The 21,321-nt window shown below is 43.3% G+C and overlaps 1 protein-coding gene across 6 annotated transcripts in view; it reads left to right on the top strand.

Moving 5' to 3' along the window:
- CLSTN1 (calsyntenin 1) overlaps nt 1-21,321 on the top strand; it is a 78,070-nt gene that overhangs the window by 25,658 nt on the left and 31,091 nt on the right. Inside the window, exons 1-2 of one of the 6 annotated variants that reach the window (XM_027110276.1) lie at nt 535-586; nt 13,882-14,004. In XM_027110276.1, the coding sequence (XP_026966077.1) occupies nt 550-586; nt 13,882-14,004 (160 nt within the window). In that variant the 5' untranslated portion in view covers nt 535-549. Of the gene's footprint in view, nt 1-534; nt 587-11,577; nt 11,705-13,881; nt 14,005-21,321 lie in introns of those variants that run through there. The other 5 variants (XM_027110270.1, XM_027110272.1, XM_027110274.1 and 2 more) reach the window with 5 other exon arrangements.

Genomic DNA, 21,321 nt, shown 5'->3' on the forward strand with positions numbered 1-21,321 from the left:
ATAACATCTACCAAAAAACCTACTTAAATAAACATACTTAATGGTGAAACAAAAATTGGGAGGTTGTGGAAACCATGAAAGCTTTATTGTTTAAGGGTGATCAATGGTTTAAAGTTTTTTTCTTTCATAGCAGTCAAATTCATGATGAAACATCACAGACAGAGAGGTGTATTGAGTTAGATTATTTGATATACCAAAACAGATGAGTATGAATCCTGACTGGGTATTTGATGATATTAAGTAATTACTGTGAATTTTTAGGTGACAGTGCCATTATGGTTGGTTTCCAAAAGAGTCATCTTTTAGAGATGTATGTTGAAGTATTGAGGGGTGAAGTTATATGATGTCTGGGATATGTGTCAAAATAGTTGAAATTGGTGATAGGAATGGGGCTGTATAAATCAAACAAGATTGGCCCTTCGTTGGCAATTGTAGTGGTTGAATCATGGTTCCATGGGGTTCGTTATTCCAGTCTGTACTTTTATATCTTACATAATATAAAAAGATAAAATTACATGAGATAGAACTTGTTTCGCCTCACCCATTAGGATGGCTGCTATCAAAACCCAGAAAGTAACAAGTGTTGGTGAGTATGCGGAGAAATTGGAACCTGTGCACTGCTGGTGGGAATGTAAAATGATGCAGCCACTATGGGAAACAGGATGGCAGTTCCTCAAACAATTAAAAATAGAATTACTGTATGATCCATCAATCCCACTTCCGTGTATGTAGCCAAAAGAATTGAAAGCAGGGTCTCGATACATGTACACACATGTTCATGACAGCATTATTCACAGTAGCCAAAAGATGGCAGCAACCCAAGTGCCCATTGATGGATGAGTGGATGAACAAAATGTGGTGTATACATACAGTGGAATATTATTCAGCCTTAAAAAGGAAGGGAATTCTGACACATGCTATAACATCAGTGAACCTCAAGGACATTATGCCGATTGAAACAAATGAGTCATAAAAGGACAAATATCCGATTATGTGAGATCCCTAGAGTAGTCAAATTCATGAGAGACAGAAAGTAGACTGGTATTTGCTGGGGGCTGGAATGACGAGGGTGCAGAATCATTGTTCAGTGGGGACAGAGTTCCAGTTTTGCAGGATGAAAACAGTTCTGGAGATGAATGTACTTAATGCCATCGAGCGGTACGCTGAAAAAGGTTAAGGTGGTAAATTTTAAGTTGTGTATTTTACAACAATTTAAAAAATTTGGAATTTGGAGGAATAAATAGAAGGCTCCCTTTAAGCTTGGAAAAGTTGGAATTGTAGAAAATGTAATTTTGCTCCCTATGAATGAATTCTTTTGCAGCATGTACTTAAAACTTGTCAACCATCACATAAGCTGTACGGGGGGCAGGGAGTGTTCTCTTCGCTATTATTTCCTCAGCACTTAGAAGACTACCTGGGGCTCAATAGAGATGGATGGATGGGATGATGGATGGATGGATGGACGGTGCATAGCTGGATGAACGATGGATGGATGATGGATGGATGGACGGTGGATGGATGGACTATGGATGGATGGACAGTGGATGGATGGATGATGGATGGGTGGACAGTGGACAGATGGGTGATGGATGGATGATGGATGGATGGACGGTGGATGGATGGATGATGGATGGGTGGACAGTGGACAGATAGGTGATGGATAGATGGATGGTGGATGGGTGGGTGATGGATGGATGGACGATGGATGATGGATGGATGGACTGTGGATAGAAGGAAGGGAAAAGAAAGAAGCGCCTTTTGCTGGATTCTCCCCAGGCTGTCGTCTCCTTAACTGTCAGTCCAGGATGGGAACAGCTGTCCCATCAGCCATGTGCTGTGGAAGCCTAGACACCAAACCACAGTCTTGGGTCAGCCCCTTCAGCCATTTACTGTTTCTTATCTTGTCCTGACGTCTTTTACTGATTTCTCTGATTCCATTCTTGCCCCTACCTGTCACCTCCAGCCTGAGGCAGGCGGTCTTCCCTCAGGCGCCCCATCAGGTCTCTCCTTTGCTTCCATCTGCATTGGCTCCCCCCATTCACATTGATGTAACACACATAAATTATAGAATTATAAAATACACAAACTATAAAAAATAATTCAGATTATTTTTGAAGTCCTCAAATGATTTTAATGTGGAAGACCTTGGTTTTCCTAACGGTGGTGGATCTAAGTCAGTGGCTCTAGGGCAGCTGGGGAGGGCGGTTGCATTTTGAACTTGGGAGAAGGGCACCCAGGCTCCTCCCTGTTCCGCTCTTCCTTACTCTTTGGTCTCACCCAGTGACACGCATCCTGTTCCCTGACACGTGGAACTACGGGCAGGCCACCAGCCTCCTCTCGTAAAATGGCACGGCTGAACGTGTAGGGCTGCATGTTCACGGCAGGTGAAATGTGAATAAACACAAGCAACGTTTCACTGTACCATTAAAAAGGTTGTTCGTTTGCTTAATTTAAGGATTTATTTTATTTTGTTTTTATTTTTTTAAGGATTTATTTTACACTGAAATGCGATTTTATTTTAAAAACGAACTTCATATTGATGTAATACACAAATTATAAAAAATAATTCAAATTCTTTTTGAAGTCCTCAAATGATTCTAATGTGGAAAAACCTTGGTCTTCCTTAAGGTGGTGGATCTAAGTCAATGGCTCTAGGGCAGCTGGGGAGGGTGTTTGCCCCCCAGTGGAGTCTTGGCAGAGTCTGGAGACATTTTTGGTTGTCACAGCTGGGGAGGTGCTACTGGCATCTAGTGGATCGAGGCCAGGGATTCTGCTAACCATCCTGCAGTGCACAGAATGGGCCACACCTGAAAAGTATCTGGTTCAGAATATGAGCGGTGCTGAGGTTGAGAAACCCTGATCTAAACAATATCTAATGCATATAGATTTTTCCAACACTTTGACATTAAATTTATTTGGGATTGCGATGAAGAGGCCCTTAAGCCTGCTTACAGAATTTGTCTAGAGATTCTTTGGACATGTTCAGTTTTAATTATTTATTTATTTAAAAAATATTTTATTGGAGTGTAGTTGATTTACACTGTTGTGTATCTGTCGTACAGCAAAGTAAATCAGTTATACATATATCCACTCTTTTTAAAATTCTTTTCCCACATAGGTCATTACAGAATATTGAGTAGCGTTCCCTGTGCTATACAGTAGGTCCTTATTAGTTATCTATTTTATATATAGTAGTGTGCATATGTCAATCCCAATCTTCCAATTTATTCCCCTCCCCCATTTTACCCTGGTAACCATGTTTGTTTTTACATCTGTGACTCTATTTCTGTTTTGTAAATAAGTTCATTTGTACCATTTTTTTAGATTCCACATATAAGTACATGTCAAAGACATGTCAAATATCATGTCAAAGACATGATATTTGTCTTTGACTTACTTCACTCAGTATGACAGTCTCTGGGTCCATCCATGTTGCTGTAAATGGCATTATTTCGTTCTTTTTTTATGGCTGAGTAATATTCCATTGTATATATACACTGCATCTTCTTTATTCATTCTTCTGTCAGTGGACATTTAGGTTGCTTCCATGTCCTGGCTATTGTAAATAGTGCTGCAGTGAACATTGGGGTGCATGTATCTTTTCAAATTATGGTTTTCTCCAGGGAAGTATTCAGTTTTAGAAAAAATTAAGAGTAATACAAAATATATTTTACAAAGTCAGAGGGAACTAATGCTGTATTAGCTAAAACCATTACCAGGAACAACCTCAGCTGAAAAGGAGAGCTGTGTATAAATTTCATGCAGTGTAACTTTGGTTGATTAAAAAGTTTCCTTGTTTGGTTAAAAAAAAAGTGCCAGGTGTTTTTGGTTTGCTTTTTGTTTTTAACAGTATCACTCTGTATAATGCTACTTCTCTCTTTTCTTTTGCCAAATAAAGAGGATAAAATGAGGCCAATGCAGGGTCTGAGGCTGTAGGGAATCTCCTTTTGCTGTAGGTTGTATTCAGAAAGATGATGATAGGGAGGTTGTCATGGAAACACCTCCTGAGTCTCCTAAACTCTGGTCTTTCTGCCCTCGCAGTTATTTCTAAAACATAGCTATTGCTTTTGATTAACTTATCAGCAAGTATTTGTTGAACACCCGTGTGTCAGGCATAGAGTGGGCCCTTCAATTACCTCATTTAAAATCCTCCAAACAAGGTTATGGAAGGTGGTCTCATCCCCCACTTAGGATGAAGAAGTAGGCACAGGATGGTTAAATAATCTGCCCCTAGTTACAGCGGGAGTGAGAAACAGAATTTATTCATTAACTAAGTTCTGTCTGATCCCAAAGTTCTTGCCTTTTCTACCAGACCATATTGTTTATAGCTTTTAACAGCTTCTTACTGTCTAAAGAATTGAGAGAGCTCATTGGTGTAGCACAGAAGAGGGATGCTCCCCATGTTACCCTAAAATCACAGACCAAGCCCCCGTCCAGCTGTACCTCCTTATACGCTTAGAGCCATGCGTTCATCACAGTCTTGCTAGTCCCAGAATGAGCCACATCTTTCTCTACCTTTTTACCTTATATGTATTTTTTATAACTATTTTTAAATCGAAGTATAATTTACAATGTTGTGTTAGTTTCAGGTATACAGCAAAGTGATTCAGTTATATATATGTGTGTGTGTATGTGTGTGTGTGTATATATATATATATATATGTTCTTTTTCAGATTCTTTTCCATTATAAGTTATTACAAGATATTGAATATAGTTCCCTGTGCTATATAGTAGGCCCTTGTTGTTTATCTATTTTATATATAGTAGTGTGTATCTGTTAATCCCAAGCTCCTGATTTATCCCTCCCCTCTTTCCCCTTTGGTGTAACCATAAGTTTGTTTTCTATGTCTGTGAATCTATTTCTGTTTTATAAATAAGTTCATTTGTATAATTTTTAAAGATTCCACATATAAGCGATAGCATATGATACTTGTCTTTGTCTTACTTCACTTAATATGATAATCTCTAGGTTCATCTATGTTGCTGCAAATGGCATGATTTCATTCTTTTTTATGGCTGAGTAATATTCCATTGTATATATACACCACATCTTTATCCATTCACATATCCATGGACATTTAGGTTGCTTCCCTGTCTTGGCTATTGTAAATAGTGGCCCTGTGAACATTGATATGCCTGTATCTTTTCGAATGAGAGTTTTCTCTGGATATATGCCCAGGAGTGGGATTGCCGGATCATACGGCAACTCTCTTCTTAGCTTTTTAAGAAACGCTTATATGTATTCGTATTCTGTTTAAAATACTCCCTCGCAGCTGAGAAACCTCGCTTACGCTTTTAGGGGTGTCCCTGGGGCTGTCTCCACTTGTGCTTCTGGCAGTCCCTAGAGTTGACCTCAGATATTTCCAGCTCTCTTTCCAGACACGTAGAATGGCACTCCCCCACCCTGGGGAATTTGGGTGAGGCTGTGTGACTAGTTCCGGCCATGAATTAGGAGCAAAAGTGACTTGTGTCCCTTTTGGGTGGAAGGTTCGGCTCCCACCGGGAGACCCTCCAGAGCTCTCTCTTTCCCTCTGGCAAGGGGCGTGGCCACATTTGGGATGGTGGCTCCTTGGTCATCTTGGTCCCTGCTGATTGATGAAGTTCCTGGCACACCTCATAACCCCTTAGTTGTAGCCACATCATTTAGAATGTAGACGGTCTTTGACATGTTTGTGTTCTCCAGAGATTGTGCCACGATTCCCCGAGAGCCCAGCACCTTGCCGTGTGCTTACGCATAGCAGGTGTTCAGGGAAGATCTCTTGGAACAAGCTCCAAGTCAGTGGTGATGTGAAGCTGAAAGGACCTCTGATGTTAAGCTGCTTTGAAGAATCAGGGATGGTCAGCTCTAAATAAGAGTATTCAACCGGGACAGTACTGAGAGAGTCCCAGAGAATGTATGCCTTTTTATATTTTGCTTTGGGCCCTGTGAATATTTTATTATAGTTTTCGAGAAAAAAATCGGCTGGAGATTTTATACGCATATAATTTAAGACACTTTTCTATACATATCATCTTTAACGAAGACACTTTTCTATACATATCATCTTTAACGAAGGGTGACTCAGATTACATTCTGACTCAGATTACATTCTGCTCCTTTGGTAAGTAAAGAGCTAGATTTTTAATCGAAGCCCGGTGATTTGCAGCATGGAATTGGAGGCACCTGTCGCCACCTAGTGTCAGTGTTCCTTAATTGCAGATTGAGGTTAAACACTGAATCTGCAAACACAACATGGAACAGCATCTAAGATATACCAGCAAAATGCCTATAATCCCTTAAAACTAAGTCACCTGTCATTATTTATTATGATATCAATATTGGCCCGATATGACCAAGCTATGTGTTCTGGAATGCGGAGGGGCAAACTGGATTGATGTCAAGGCCACTGCACACAGGCTTTGGAACCACCTTGCCTGTGGTTCTGTGAGTCTGTGATTTGTGTGTCCTGGGTAAGGGGCCATCCTCTCTTTAGTCCAGAGAGTTGGGATGTACTTAGGGAGATGAAAGTTTTATATTTCAAGTTAATCCTGAAATTGACTCTTACATTCTTTTCATTTTGATTTTTAAATTGGTGGCCGTTTCTCATGATTAAAGTCTACCACAGCCACCGAAACTAGCCGTGTCCTAAAATGATAGGTGTGTTCCCCAGGTATAGCCTACATTTATAGGGTTGATTGCTAGCCTTGTTACTTTGATAGGGATGCATTGAATCTGTAGACTGCCTTGGATAGTAGAGTCATTTTGTCAATATTGAATCCTCCAATCCAAGAACATGGTATGTCTCTCCATCTTGTTTGTGTCATCTTCAATTTCTTTCATCAGTGTCTTTTAGTTTTCTGAGTACAGGTCTTTTGCCTCCTTAGGTAGGTTTATTCCTAGGTATTTTATTCTTTTTGATGCAATGGTAGATGGGAGTGTTTCCTTAATTTCTCTTTCTGTTCTTTTGTTGTTAGTGTATAGAAATGCAACAGATTTCTGTGTATTAATTTTGTATCCAGCAACTTTACCAAATTCATTGATGAGCTCTAGTAGTTTTCTGGTAGCGTCTTCAGGATTTTCTATGTATAGTATCATGTCATCTGCAAACAGTGACAGTGTTACTTCTTTTCCAATTTGGATTCCTTTTATTTCTTTTTCTTCTCTGATTGCCGTGGCTAGGACTTCCAATACAATAAGAGTGATGAGAGTGGACATCCTTGTCTTGTTCCTGATCTTAGTGGAAATGCTTTCAGTTTTTCACCATTGAGTATGATGTTTGCTGTGGGTTTGTCATATATGGCCTTTATTATGTGGCGGTAGGTTCCCTCTGTGCCCACTTTCTGGAGAGGTGTTTTTTTTTAAATTTATTTTTATTTTTATTTATTTTTGGCTGTGTTGGGTCTTCACTGCTGTGCGTGGGCTTTCTCTAGTTGTGGCGAGTGGGGGCTACTCTTTGTTGCGGTGCACAGGCTTCATTGTGGTGGCTTCTTTTGTTGCAGAGCACGGGCTCTAGGCGTGCGGGCTTCAGTAGTTGTGGCACGCAGGATCAGTAGTTGTGGCTCACAGGCTCTAGAGCGCAGGCTCAGTAGTTGTGGCACACGGGCTTCGTTGCTCCGCGGCATATGGGTTCTTCCCGGACCAGGGCTTGAACCCGTGTCCCGTGCATTGGCAGGCGGATTCTTAACCACTGCACCACCAGGGAAGCCCTCTGGAGAGTTTTTATCATAAATGGGTGTTGAATTTTATCAAAAGCTTTGTCTGCATCTACTGAGATGATCATATGGTTTAGCCTTGCTATTCTGTGATTTTGGTTAATGCTATGCCATTCAAAATTCAGTTGGCTTTTTTATGATCTAGAATGTAATGAAATGAATTGGGTAAAGACTCTGAACATGGGTGACCTGCTCCTAGACTTATGGCCTGTAGTCTCATGTCTTTATGACTTTTTTTGGATGATTACAGGAACGTCAGTCATTTGTTTCCATAAATGTTTTATAATGCCAATTGAATGTGATGAAATATTAAAAATATCATTTATTAAATATTTAAAAGCTCAGTCAATGGAACTGGCCACATCTCTTCATTCTACTGTCAGCTCAAGGAGCAATTTAGAAATTTTGAGTTATAAAATTAGAATAGTGGGGAAAAATAAAAGAACGGGGACCAGCTATTCAATTATTATTCACCTTGAACCATTAGCCATTTTCAGCTGCAGGCCTTTCCATTAGGGTAGGCAGAAATGCATCACAGGTTTTCTGCAATTCGCTTTGCCTAGTATTTTTACTTTCCTACTAGGCTAAATAAATCCACTTAGTTTAAGTCTCAGGGGTTTTATGGACTCACATATTGGAATAGTCTTCTTCAGTTTTATTTGATGTGCTTATAATTTTATTAATAAAATCTTAAACATGAAAATAAATTGGAATTGAATATTGCTGTTAATAGTACATTATCAATAGTGAATTGAACTAATAGCCTCTCTGTTTCAAAATTAGTGACAAACAATGGAGGTTTTGGAGTTTTCTTTGATGGTCTCTTTTTTTTTCACAACTCACACACACACACTGTATTTTATTTTTACAAGAGATAAATAAACTGACACCAAGCATTGTAAATGGATGACCGCAACAGAATCAACAATGATTGCAATTACCAAACACGAAACACGCTCATACTATGTCATAATATTGACATTCAGTCCAGGAATCCTCCACTGTAACAGCTCCTTTACTTTTGGAGTACTTTCTTTAAAATGGCCTGTTTATCTGTATTAGGTCTGTAACTCCAGGCAGTGTTCCAGCCTCTCTCGTAGGATAGTTTAACAAGGCCTGGAGAGGACGGGACTTTCAGCAGTTAGGGAAAACATTCAACCTGATTGCAAAGCGAGGCTCTTTTCTGTGCTCACTGGAGCCCTCTCAGCTCAAAGGCTGCAGCCAGCTGTGCGGCCCGTGCAGAGCACTGTGCCAGTTAACTTACCACTGTCCTGGGCGGTATTTCAGAAGGAGAAGGGCAGGTGTACCACAACCAGCTGAACTCTCTCCACCAAACCTCTTGTCCCGGGAGCAGCTCTTGTGAGGGGAGATGTTTTCCAGAGGCACTCTAAACGTTTGGCCCTTGTGACCTGGATTTGGGCTCAGCTTACTTTCCGGGCAGACCCTCGGTATTTTGATGTATGCGATGCCTCCGGATTCTTGTCTCCTTTGCTTAGAACATTCACCTTCCAGAAACAAAAAATAAAAAAAATCTTCCCAATGTCTAAAACACCAAATCGTACTTTTTTTTTTTTTTTTTAAATCCTCAGCACCAAAACTTTCTTCTCTGTGAGAGAATTTATAAACCAGGGCACTGATTGTATTTGTACTCTACATGGGGTTCCTTATATGCTCACTTACCAGCTAGTTCCTGAGGAGTGAGATGCTACTGTGGCCCGAGGTACTGGGAATTAGCAGAGAACAAAGGTCACACCCTCCTGGAATCTCTGGTTTTGTACCGGTATGTGTGCAGGAGAAGTAACAACACAACCCCTTTGTGGCATCTACTGAGCACCCGACACTGTCCTGAGCATTTTACACATGACTGGTTTGATCACACAGGAACCTACCAGGTGGGTACTGTTGCTGTCCCCAGTTTACGGGTGAGGAGACTGAGGCCAAGGGAAGCCAGGTAATCTGCCCCACGTCCCAGGCTGACTGCCTGTGGTCGGGAGGAGTAGCAGAGAAAAGAAGAAGGAAGTGGGGGGCTCGAGAGCAGAGCAGCAGATGCAGTTATAACTGGAGGAGGAAACATTTGAAGAGGCCTGAAGCGAGGGACCTTGTCAGGGCATTTGAGAGGTCAAAGCTATTTTATTTTACTATTATTATTTTTTTGCGGTACGCGGGCCTCTCACTGTTGTGGCCTCTCCCGCCGCGGAGCACAGGCTCCGGACGCGCAGGCTCAGCGGCCACGGCTCACGGGCCTAGCCGCTCCGCGGCATGTGGGATCTTCCCGGACTGGGGTACGAACCCGTGTCCCCTGCATCGGCAGGCGGACTCCCAACCACTGCGCCACCAGGGGAGCCCTCAAAGCTATTTTAATTATTTTAAGATATGACTTGCCTTTTCCTCATTTTCTCATGAGTGTGCAGCGGAGTTCTCTAGAGGCTGCATGACGTGTCATAAGCAGCATATTGGCTGCAGGAGTGGCGGTGAGAACCCAGCTGTCTTCTACTAAGCCAGAAGGTGAAAGGGTTTGCAAAAGTGTAAAACATTGCCAGTCTTCTTAGTAAACTCTGTTTTAAAAAATATAGTTATTTTCATTAAAATATTATGATAACTTACAATGGGTTTTTTTTTAATGACTTAATAAATACTAACATTTTTCTTAGTTTTAACTTCCAGCACAGTAAATACTGATAGATAGATGGGCCCCACCTAAGCCAAAGCTGTGTGGGGTCCTCAGTACCTTTGGTGTAGACAGGTTCTGAGAGCACAGGCCTTGAGCCACCCCTGTGTGAGAAGCGGTCCCCCAGCCACCGTGGGAAGGAAGAGTCAGTGCAGGAGGCAAGGATGAAGCGGTTACTTGGCTTTTGTAGTAGATCTAAGTGGGCAGCAGAGAGGATGAGAAATGGCTGCGTCTGGGTTTATTTTGTGGGTGTGGATTTTTAAAGAATGTGGAAAAATACCCGTAACATAAAATTTCCCATTGTAACCATTTTTTTTTTTTTTTTTTTTTTTTGTACGCGGGCCTCTCACTGTCGTGGCCTCTCCCGTTGCGGAGCACAGGCTCCGGACGCGCAGGCTCAGCGACCATGGCTCACGGGCCCAGCCGCTCCGCGGCATGTGGGATCTTCCCGGACCGGGGCACGAACCCGTGTCCCCTGCATCGGCAGGCGGACCCTCAACCACTGCACCACCAGGGAGGCCCTGTAACCATTTTTAAGTGTGCAAGTCAGTAGTTTTGAGTTTGTTCTTTCATACTGTTGTGCAAGCAACTCCTGGAACTCTTTTCGAAAGTCTTGCAAAACCGAAACTCTCTACCCTTTAACCCACTCCCCGTGGGTCTGGGTTTACTTTGAAAATGAAGGCGGAAGGATTTGCTCTTGGCTTGGGTGCAGCGTGTGTAAAATGTCTGGTGGATGCGTCATTAAGCAGAGAGATGGTAGCTTTTTTTTCTGCCTTGCAGACATAGGCCTACACACGTCTGCCCGTTCGGGATTTCACATGTGAGCGCACTGCTCCTCCAATAGGTCACGAGGGAGTTAAGTGCAGGTGAGGCTCAGGTGCTTCTGACCCTCACCTTCTCCCATCATCACATAACAGAAAAAAAGTAGTATCACATCATGGTCACATTGTATTAAAGATGGTTAAACATTTAAATTTATTTTCAGTTACTTCTGGGTTGATTTAAACTTACGGAAGAGAATCTGGGTAGTTAATTCAAGAAATAGGCACCAACTATGTGGAAATAAAGTTTCGTAACATCCCTTTTAATCAGATCAGCTTCAGGAGTCGTTCCCGTGGTTAACTACATAGCCTGAGGTTATAATGTGAACATTCAGAAGGGGAAAGTAAAAGGAAAATGGAAAGGTTCCAACTGTGAGATGAGCCCAAAACAAGCTGGTGGAGATAGGAACCCGGGGAGGGGCTTGGTGGCCACAACCAGGGAAAGTCGCAGCACAGACCCCCACTGGAGGCAATGCCCGGGGCAGAACGAAATGGACAGAAACTACAAATTCATTTTCTCAGGTAAGCAGACTGCCAGAGCAGATGTTCTTACCTTAAAAACAAAAGTAACAGTGCTAGTGCCTAATTGAGTAGGAAAAACACTTCGCCAATTATCTACCCCAGCCCTGTGGGTTGTGGGGTGTCCCTGGTTCATAAAAGAGGAAATTGAGATCAGGAGAGGTCAGTTATATGCTCCAGGTCACGCAGCAAATAACAGAGAGCTGGACTCTGAGTGCAGGCTGGCCCAATCCCAAAGGGGTAGTTGTTTTTTTTGGCTGCGCTGGGTCTTCGTTGCTGTGCGCGGGCTTTCTCTAGTTGTGGCGAGCGGGGGCTACTCTTCGTTGCGGTGCACGGGCTTCTCATTGCGGTGGCTTCTCTTGTTGCGGAGCACGGGCTTTAGGTGCGGGGCTTCAGTAGTTGTAGCACGCGGGCTCGGTAGTTGTGGCTCGCGGGCTCTGGAGCGCAGGCTCAGTAGTTGTGGCGCACGGGCTTAGTTGCTCCGCAGCATGTGGGATCTTCCCGGAGCAGGGCTCGAACCAGTGTTTCCCGCAATGGCACGTGGATTCTTAACCACTGTGCCACCAGGGAAATCCCGAAAGGGGTTTTTTCTTGAACACTGCGTTGTCAGTCAAGTTTTTCAGAAATTTTGCATTTTCTTTTCTTTTTTTCTTTTTTTTTTTTTTGCGGTATGCGGGCCTCTCACTGTTGTGGCCTCTCCCGTTGCGGAGCAGAGGCTCCGGACGCGCAGGCTCAGCGGCCATGGCTCATGGGCCCAGCCGCTCCGCGGCATGTGGGATCTTCCCGGACCGGGGCACGAACCCGTGTCCCCTGCATCGTCAGGCGGACTCTCAACCACTGCACCACCAGGGAAGCCCTCATTTTCTTTTAATACCTCATATTTGTAATTTTATATTCATAAGTCTTGTTTCACCTCTTTTATGTTTTTGTTTGTAATGCTAATTTTAAATAAATAATGTATTATTATTGTTATAAAGAACTAACATTTTTAAATTGAAATATAGTTGATTTACAATATTAGTTTCAGGTGTACAACATAGTGGTTCAGTATTTTTTAGATTACACTCCTTTAAAGATTACACTCCTAGGGACTTCCCTGATGGTGCAGTAGTTAAGAATCCGTCTGCCAATGCAGGGGACACGGGTTTGAGCCCTGGTCGGGGAAGATCCCACATGCTGCGGAGCAACTAAGCCCGTGTGCCGCAACTGCTGAGCCTGTGCTCTAGAGCCCGCGAGCCACAACTGCTGAGCCCGTGCTCCACAATGAGAAGCCACCGCAGTGAGAAGCCTATGCACCGCAACGAAGAATAGCCCCTGCTTGCCACAACTAGAGAGAACCTGCACACAGCAACGAAGACCCCAAAGCAGCCAAAAATAAATAAATAAATTTTAAAAAATAAAAAAAAATAAAGGTTTACCTAATAATGGCTATATTTCTCTGTGCCGTACAATATATTCTTGTTGCGTATCTATTTTATATGTAGTAGTTTGTATGTCTTTAAAAAGATTTTTTTTTTGAAGTATGGTTGATTTACAATGTGTTAAGGTTTCTGGTTTACAGCAAAGTGATTCTGTCTTTTTATATATATATATAAAATGTGTATCTATATATTCTTTTATATATATATTCTTTATATATTAGGTTGGCCAAGAAGTTCATTCGGGGTTTTCCATAACATCTTACAGAAAAATCCATACAAACTTTTTGTCCAACCAAATATATTATTCTTTCTCAGATTCTTTTCCATTATAGTTTATTAGAAGATACTGAATATAGTTCCCTGTGCTATGCAGTAGGACCTTGTTTAGTTTGTATCTCTTAGTCCAAGAAACAACATATTTTATTTGTAACTTTTCTAAGAGAGGCAGAAAACAGAGATAGTAAGATATGATACCGTCCATAACCATCAGTCTTTTTTCTTTCTTTCAATTTCTAGAGCAATTTATTTCTTATTTTTGGTTGCTTCATGGCCTCAGATAATTTCTATATCACTTTAGAATTTCATCCCATTTGGGCGTTGATACCAAACTTGGCCACAAAAAATAGCAGCGTGGCCTTCTGAACTCATGAGAGTTTTATTGTTTTAATAATGGATGTGTGTCTTCAAAAGCAGTCGAGTTGAAAATAATAATTCTAACCTGGCCTATGTCCTTTCTCCTTTTTCTGTTTTTGAACACAGTCAACAAGCACAAGCCGTGGCTGGAGCCCACGTATCACGGCTTAGTTACGGAGAGTGACAGCACCGTGCTCCTCGACCCGCCACTGATCGCCCTGGACAAAGATGCACCTCTGCGCTTTGCAGGTACCAGCGTGTCTTCGTTCACTCCCCATGAGCTTGGGCTTGTGGGAAGCATTTCACACATCCCCTTTGGGTTGTTTCTGAGCCTTTCTGAGAATGTCTTGATAGCGAAGGGTTGTGTGTGGCCCCCATGTACCATTTTTTTTCCTTCTAATTTTAAGAGTTGGGGTACCTGAGCCCCCCCAAAAGCCGGTACTTGTTGAAAAGCAAAATATTTAATTGCATCACTGTGTTCCTTGTCTGGATGTAACCAGAGAGAGAGCATCTAGACCAGTGCATCTCAGACTTCAGCATTCATGCAGAGCCCAGGGATCGTGTTAAAATGCAACCTTAAAAAAAAAAAATGCAAGTTTAGATACAGTGGGTCTGGGAGGACCTGGGATTCTGCCTTTCTAACCTGTTCCCTGGTGCTATTGGTCCATGCACAGCGAGGATCTAGGTAATTACGGCTCAAGATTTTCCTTGCACTGCCTAGGTTTCAGTTACCTGAAAAGACTTATTTAAAGACATTGAGCAATCTTTTATAAATGAATTTTTGGGCTTAGATTTTACTTTCAGTAAATTTTTAACGTGAGTTACTTCATAAGATTGTCAGCGAAGTGTTTATAGGGACAAATCTCGAGGGTTGCTTTGGAGATTTGCTGCTTTGCCAGCATTCAGTAGCACTTTGCAAATCAGAACTGTCCTTGCTTTACGTCGGGGCCATAGTAACTTCCTTAACTGGTGGAGGAACGGGCTGCTTCACCCTTTCTTTGTCAGAATTGACTGTCAATTCTGATAGTCAGAATTGACGTCGCGAAGTTAATTTTTAAAGAGCAGTTTCTGCACGATGTTTCTCCAGAACAAAATTTCTGTTTGTTCTGTTTGCCTTGGGACAAATGAGAAAAATTCAGTAGCTCTTGTAGATCATTCCGTACGTTAAATTTAGTATGGTAAATGGCGGCAGTGATGTGAGGCTGCCTCTGAAGAGCTATTTAAAAAATGAATTTGTTCTTCTTTTTGTCCAAGTGCCACATCCCATTTCCAGGAAAGTAACCCGAGAAGCAGCTTATGGTATTGGAGTCAGTTCCAGTTAGTTTTACTTGTTTATTGGTTTTTAGACAGAAATCCAGTTAGATGGATGGTAGAGGAAGCGCTCTGTGCTGGGCGTACAGTGTCTGTCTGGTAGCCAAGGGGATTTTTTTGTTTGTTTGTTCCCCCCCACCCCCGATTTAAAATCATTTTTAGCATTACCTAGTGGTTTCCTCTGTGAATAGCTAGACTTCTGAGTGTTTGCATATACATATATACACACACTTTGCATGCAACACCTTTGGTTATTATATGCGGTTCCTCCTTATGGGTGTGATGTTTCAGTGCCTTGTAAATAACCTTGATGGGCTTATCTAGCTCATGTTTCTGAGGGGACTTGTACATCTCTGCCATCTCACACATTCTGAGAAGTGATTGCTGTCAGGAGTTTTGTATTTACTCCCCCAGGCCTCTCTTTATGAATTCTCATCTGTGTCCAGTCCTGTTGCTGGTGGAGCTCTGTCCCATTACATCACTCGTGATATATAACACTTATAAAGCATTTTGTGTCCCAGGCACTGTTGTAAGTGCTTTACAAATACGCATTTGTGTTTAATCCACAGCAACCTTTTGAGGTAAGTATGCTTCCTGCCACCCCTGTTTTAAAAAAAGAGGAAGCCGAGGCACAGAGCTGCTAACTTTGCTCTGGGTCACACAACTAGTATGTGGCAGAGGCCAGATTCCAGCCCAGGCAGGATGGCTCTTCGCTCTGGTGCTGTATGTGGCACCACAGGAAGGTACAAAGGAAGGGAAGTAGGAAATGAAATGTACAGTGAGTGCTAACTTTGAAGTCATATTAATAAAGTTACTTAGTTTTTCTTTCTCGTTGGATTTAATTTTATTGGGTCATTTATCAAAACTTAATGTATTACTGTGAATGAAATAATACTTATAAAGTTTTATGTTTTTAGAGATTCTCAGGTATTTTTTTTATTGGTGTGCCAAAGTTACATATTGGGATTTTAAAAAACGATATAGAGAAGCACTTTAGAGCCAAGTGTAGTGGTGACTTGATTGTATTTGCCATAGTGGACAGAAAAAGTAAGTATTTTCCTTCTGGAGATTTTCACAGGGGAGCACAGTTGCTCTTATATTCTTTTTTTAAAAATACAATTCATGTACCATAATGTATACAGTTTTTAAAGTGTACAGTTCACTGGTTTTTAGTATATTCATAAGATTGTCCAGCCATCAGCCACTGTCTAGTTCCATAACATTTCATCTCCCCCAGAAGAAACCCTTGCACCTGCTAGCAACCACTCCCCTTGGCCACCACTAGTCTACTACTTGTTTATGGGTTTGTCTTTTCTGGGTATTTCATATAAATACAACATGTGGCTTTTTGTGACTAGCGTCTTTCACTTAGCATGATGATTTGAAGGTTCACCCATGTTGTGGCATGCCCTTCATTCCTTTTTTTTGCCAAATAATATTTCGATGTACGGACGGACCACATTTCATTCATTCGTCCATCAGTAATGGGCATCAGAATTGTTTCCACTTTGTGGTGATTGTGAATAATGCTGCTGTGAACATTCGTGTACGAGTTTCTGTGTGGACATCAGTTTTCAGTTCTCTTGGTTATACACCCAGGGGTGGAATTCATGCTCATCTACTCTTCCTGAAGCATGGTCCTCATCCTACCAAAGTGAGTAGCTGCACAGTCCAGGGAAGGGAACACCTGTCTCCTTCCCTCTTCTGTTGCCATGGTACCCATCCAACTACCCATCCAGCTGCTATACAGAACACTGCCCCCACGAGGCTGTAGCAGACGGGTACGTAGGAAAACAGACCCTAGAGCCAGCAGCCTGTGCTTGAATCCTGGCTCTGAAACTTACTGGCTGTTTGGCTTTGGGCAAATTACATAAAATCTCTGTGCCTCACTTTTCATCTCTTGTAAAATGAGGATAATATCACATACCTTACAGGGTTTGGGGAATATTAACTTATTTATGTATAAATATGAAGAGCTTAAAACAATGCCTGCTGTGTAGTAGGTACTGTGTAGTGTTTGCTGCTGCTGTTATGAACCTTTTAAAAATATTTCTTTACTTGACGTTCTGTGAGAACTGTTTCCATCTTTCTCTAATAGTCTTCATAATGTTCCATTTTCTCACTGATTTCTTAAATAACTTTTGTGTAAAGCAGAGGCTAGGTCTGGAGCCTTATTTTGATCTTAGGTTGGTTTTGGTGGCAACGTTGAGTTTATTTTAACACCATGATGATGGTGGTGGTGGAGGCAGTGGGCACATCTGACATTTATTGAGCTCTTCAGCGTGGCCAAGGGTGTTCTCAGGGCTCTGCACAGTTACTCTGTCTGATTCCTTCCAGCAATCTCACGCGGTGGGTACTCTCATGCCCCCATTTTCCATATGAAGAAACGGAGACTCAGAGCATGCCCGTCAGCAGCATGGCTACTGTATTCTCCATGTAATCCCTGGTCCCTAGACCAGCACCTGGGACTAGTTGACGCTTCCATAGATATTTGTAGAAGGAACGAGTGAGTTTGCTCAAGATTGCACAGCTCACAAACAGCTGCGCTGCCTTCGAGCCAGGCGGTCAGACTGCAGCGTGATTCTTAGTTTCACCGGGTCAGCTCTCGTGATATTGACTTCACCACGTTGTAAACATTCTGGTCCACAGTCTCATCCCATCACAGGACCTGTGTGTGGGTCACCACCGGAGATTACTCATGCAGCCTCCGAAATAAATACCTGTGTAATGTGGGAAGCCTGGTCACCAAAGTGTGTTGTAAGTTGTCACTCATCAGACATTCATGTGAAGCCCACAGGGTCTGGCCCACATTGTTTTCTTGGGGGTAAAACTAAGAGAATAAAGTCTTGCTCTTTGTCATGTATTTTAGGAAATCGAAACGACTCAATTCCTTATTCAGCCCCTTTTCTTAATCTGCTGAAAGCCTGAGTAGAGGTGAGGGTAAGAACATGTATTGTACGTTTTATATATTTAATGGGGAGTTAAAAGCTGGGACCACTTCACAGGCCACGTTGTTGCTGTTTTGACGGTTACCCCTTCTTCACTGCCTGTATCGGAAGCTGAACACCCTGCACTCCCCACCCCCCAGCCCCCCCCTTTTTTTTTTTTGCGGTACGTGGGCCTCTCACTGTTGTGGCCTCTCCCGTTGCGGAGCACAGGCTCTGGACGCGCAGGCCCAGCGGCCATGGCTCACGGGCCCAGCTGCTCTGCGGCATGTGGGATTTCCCGGACTGGGGCACGAACCTGCGTTCTCCGCCTCGGCAGGCGGACTCTCAACCACTGCGCCACCAGGGAAGCCCCCTGTCCCCCTTTTTGAAGCTCTTCCCTTTAGTAGGTGGTTCCAGAAGCATTCTTTTTCCTGCCTTCCTAGACTGAGTACAGACATTCCACAAGATTAGTTAAAACAATTACGATACGAATGGAATCCAAAAGAAATTTCAGGGTGAGAACAGGAAGTTTGTTGATATTAGAACCAGCTCAGATCTGTGCTGCTTTTCTCCACAGGGCTTCACGACCACACATGTCTGCCCAGTTTTGCTTTTTCAGCATGTGCAGCTGGGCTGGCATTGTGTTTGCAGCAATGAGTTGGATGTGTTAGGTTAAGCCACATGAAGATGCCATTTTTGTATGTTGAAAATGTCAAAATATTTGAAAAAATGGAATGTCAGAAATTTTATGTGATTCAGCCTAGCATAAGGCAATAATCAGTTGAGTAGCAGTTTTAACTAGGTAAGGATCCAGATGTCAGGACAGAAACTTCTTATTAACAGTTACTGACTAGCGTGAACTCATGTTGGATGCATTTGCCTCCAGGAGAGGTTTGAGATCAATAATCATTAGATATGAGGTAGCTTTGCTAAGTCTTCCAGAGAATGCAAAAAAGCATTTCTCAAAACACTGATCATCTAGGTGGGAAGGCAAAACCAGCATTGTCAGAGAGTTAAGCAGGGTTGCCAGGATGTTTATAGTTCAGTGTCAGGTGAGAGAGGCAGAGCGGTGTGGACTGGAGTTCATGAAAAGGCAAGGTGATGGGGGTTAAAAAAGGAAAGGGGGGCTTCCCCGGTGGTGCAGTGGTTGAGAATCTGCCTGCCAATGCAGGGGACACGGACTCGAGCCCTGGTCTGGGAGGATCCCAAATGCCACAGAGCGGCTGGGCCCATGAGCCACAACTACTGAGCCAGCGCGTCTGGAGCCTGTGCTCCGCAACAAGAGAGGCCGCGATAGTGAGAGGCCCGCGCACCGCGATGAAGTGTGGCCCCCGCTTGCCGCAACTAGAGAAAGCCCTCGCACAGAAATGAAAGACTCAACACAGCCAAAAATAAATAAATAAATAAATAAATAAATAAATAAATAAAGGAAAGGAGGTGATTTCCAAAGATAGGCTTGAGCTCCTGTCAAGGATGGGAAGGAGGTCCAAGGGCAGTGAAGGGCGGAGGGGAGGCTGGGGCAGAGGTGGGAGCTGGCAGGGCTTCCAAAGAGGTGGGCGAATAGTTAGCTCGTGGCTTGTGGAGGAGCAGAGGGTTGGAAGTGAGCTCAGGGCTGCACGGTTCCTGTTGTTAAGTTGAATGGACGGGGTGTTACCTTGCACGTGGTTTTCTAATCAAGTTTGTGTCCTGACATCGGATCCATACTTATTTAAAACGGCTACTCAGCTGATTACTGCCTTATACCAGGCTGAATCACGTAAAATTCCTGACATTCCATTTTCTCAAATATCTTGACATTTTCAACATACAAAAATGGCATATTTATGTGGCTTAACCTAATACATTCATCTAGATGGTCCTGGGGCCCATCCGTTGAGTGCAGGTTCCCCTGTTCTACTCTTGCCTGTGTGAGTCTGTACTTGCAGGAGCACAGTTTAGAAATCTGTAACCAGCCCGTGAGGTTTGGAAACCACTGATGGGCCAGTCTCTCAAGTACGCACTGCAGCCCATCTGCATTGGAGCCACCTGGCAGTGCTTATTAGATTACTGAGCTCTGCCTCAGAGCTGCTGAGTCAGAAGTTCTGGGAATGGGACTTGGCAGACTACATTTTCAGCGAGCTTCTGAGGCAGTTCTTGGCACACTGAAATTTGAGAACCATTGCGGTAGTCTGAGGAGCTTGGAGGACATAACCCTTGGGTGTGTGCTTTTTGTACTTTTAAGGTATCTTGAAAACCTGTTCTGATTAGAGCCACACGTGAGCTTGTTCTAGAAACAAGCCTGGACCCGTAAACAAGGAAGTCAAAAGTCGCCATAAATAAGAGTCAGCCTGGATGTCCAGCTGGTGGGTGTGGAGAGACGCCAAGGAGAGAGAAGTGGGTTAGGGAGGAGAGTTGGATTAGCGGGGACATTGTAGTGGACACTTGCTGCTCAGGAAATGTCCGTTTTCCCTTAACAGCCCCTGGTCTCTTTCCTGTCGGGTCCAGGTCGGTGGCTCTACAACCCGTCACCCTGCTTTCCCCAGCCAGGCACACGCATGAGCCTAGCAGGGCTGACCGGATGCTCCCTCTTGGGATGTGAATATCGAGCAGAGGGACAAAGGCGCTGATACCAGGTGTGGTCACGTTCATTCCTGTCCAGACCATTTTGCTCTGGGACTGTTGTGGCTCCTCTTTGCTGGTCTCTCAAGCTGCCTTGGTTTCTGACAGTTTCCTAAGTCCCTTTCTCTGGCCTGCAGTCAGTTCCATGAGTTCCCAGTGGCTCTTCAGTGAAGGCCCTTTCGCTGAGTTAGCTGGAATGGATATCTGTTGCCACCAGAGGACCCTAAGTGGGTTTTTTTTTTTTTTCTTTTTCCCCCGCGTCACGGCTTGTGGGATCTCAATTCCCTGACCAGGGACCAAACCTGCTTTCCCCTGCAGTGAAAGCGTGGAATCCTAACCACTGGACCTCCAGGGGCTTCCCCGAGCCCTAAGTGTTGGAGTGGCGCCCATGATCTCCATTAGCAGTGTGGTGTGAGGGCAGGACGGCACCAGAGCTGGTGAGGCTGCAGGAGAGGCTCTAGAGACACCCCTCTCATTTGGGGAAGAGTTTGAGACCAAATTCAGATTTGGAAGAAGACGGAGAAAGAATGCCAGGCCAGCCAGAAACCAAAGGGACAGAAGAGAAAACACTCGGCCAAGAACCTGGATGCAGCTGGATGGCGAGAAGTCATATGTCTACTTTGCTGGGTTCACCCATTGTTATATTTTTATGTTTTGCTTTTTAAAAATTCTTTTGACTATTTTAGATGATCTAAAGGGAATGAAGAGCGGAGAGAGACAGGGGAGGGTT

The sequence above is a fragment of the Aethalodelphis obliquidens genome, unplaced genomic scaffold (assembly GCF_003676395.1).
Source record: "Aethalodelphis obliquidens isolate GAN/ISIS:26980383/991018 unplaced genomic scaffold, ASM367639v1 scaffold9, whole genome shotgun sequence".
Classification (NCBI taxonomy): Eukaryota; Metazoa; Chordata; class Mammalia; order Artiodactyla; family Delphinidae; genus Aethalodelphis; species Aethalodelphis obliquidens.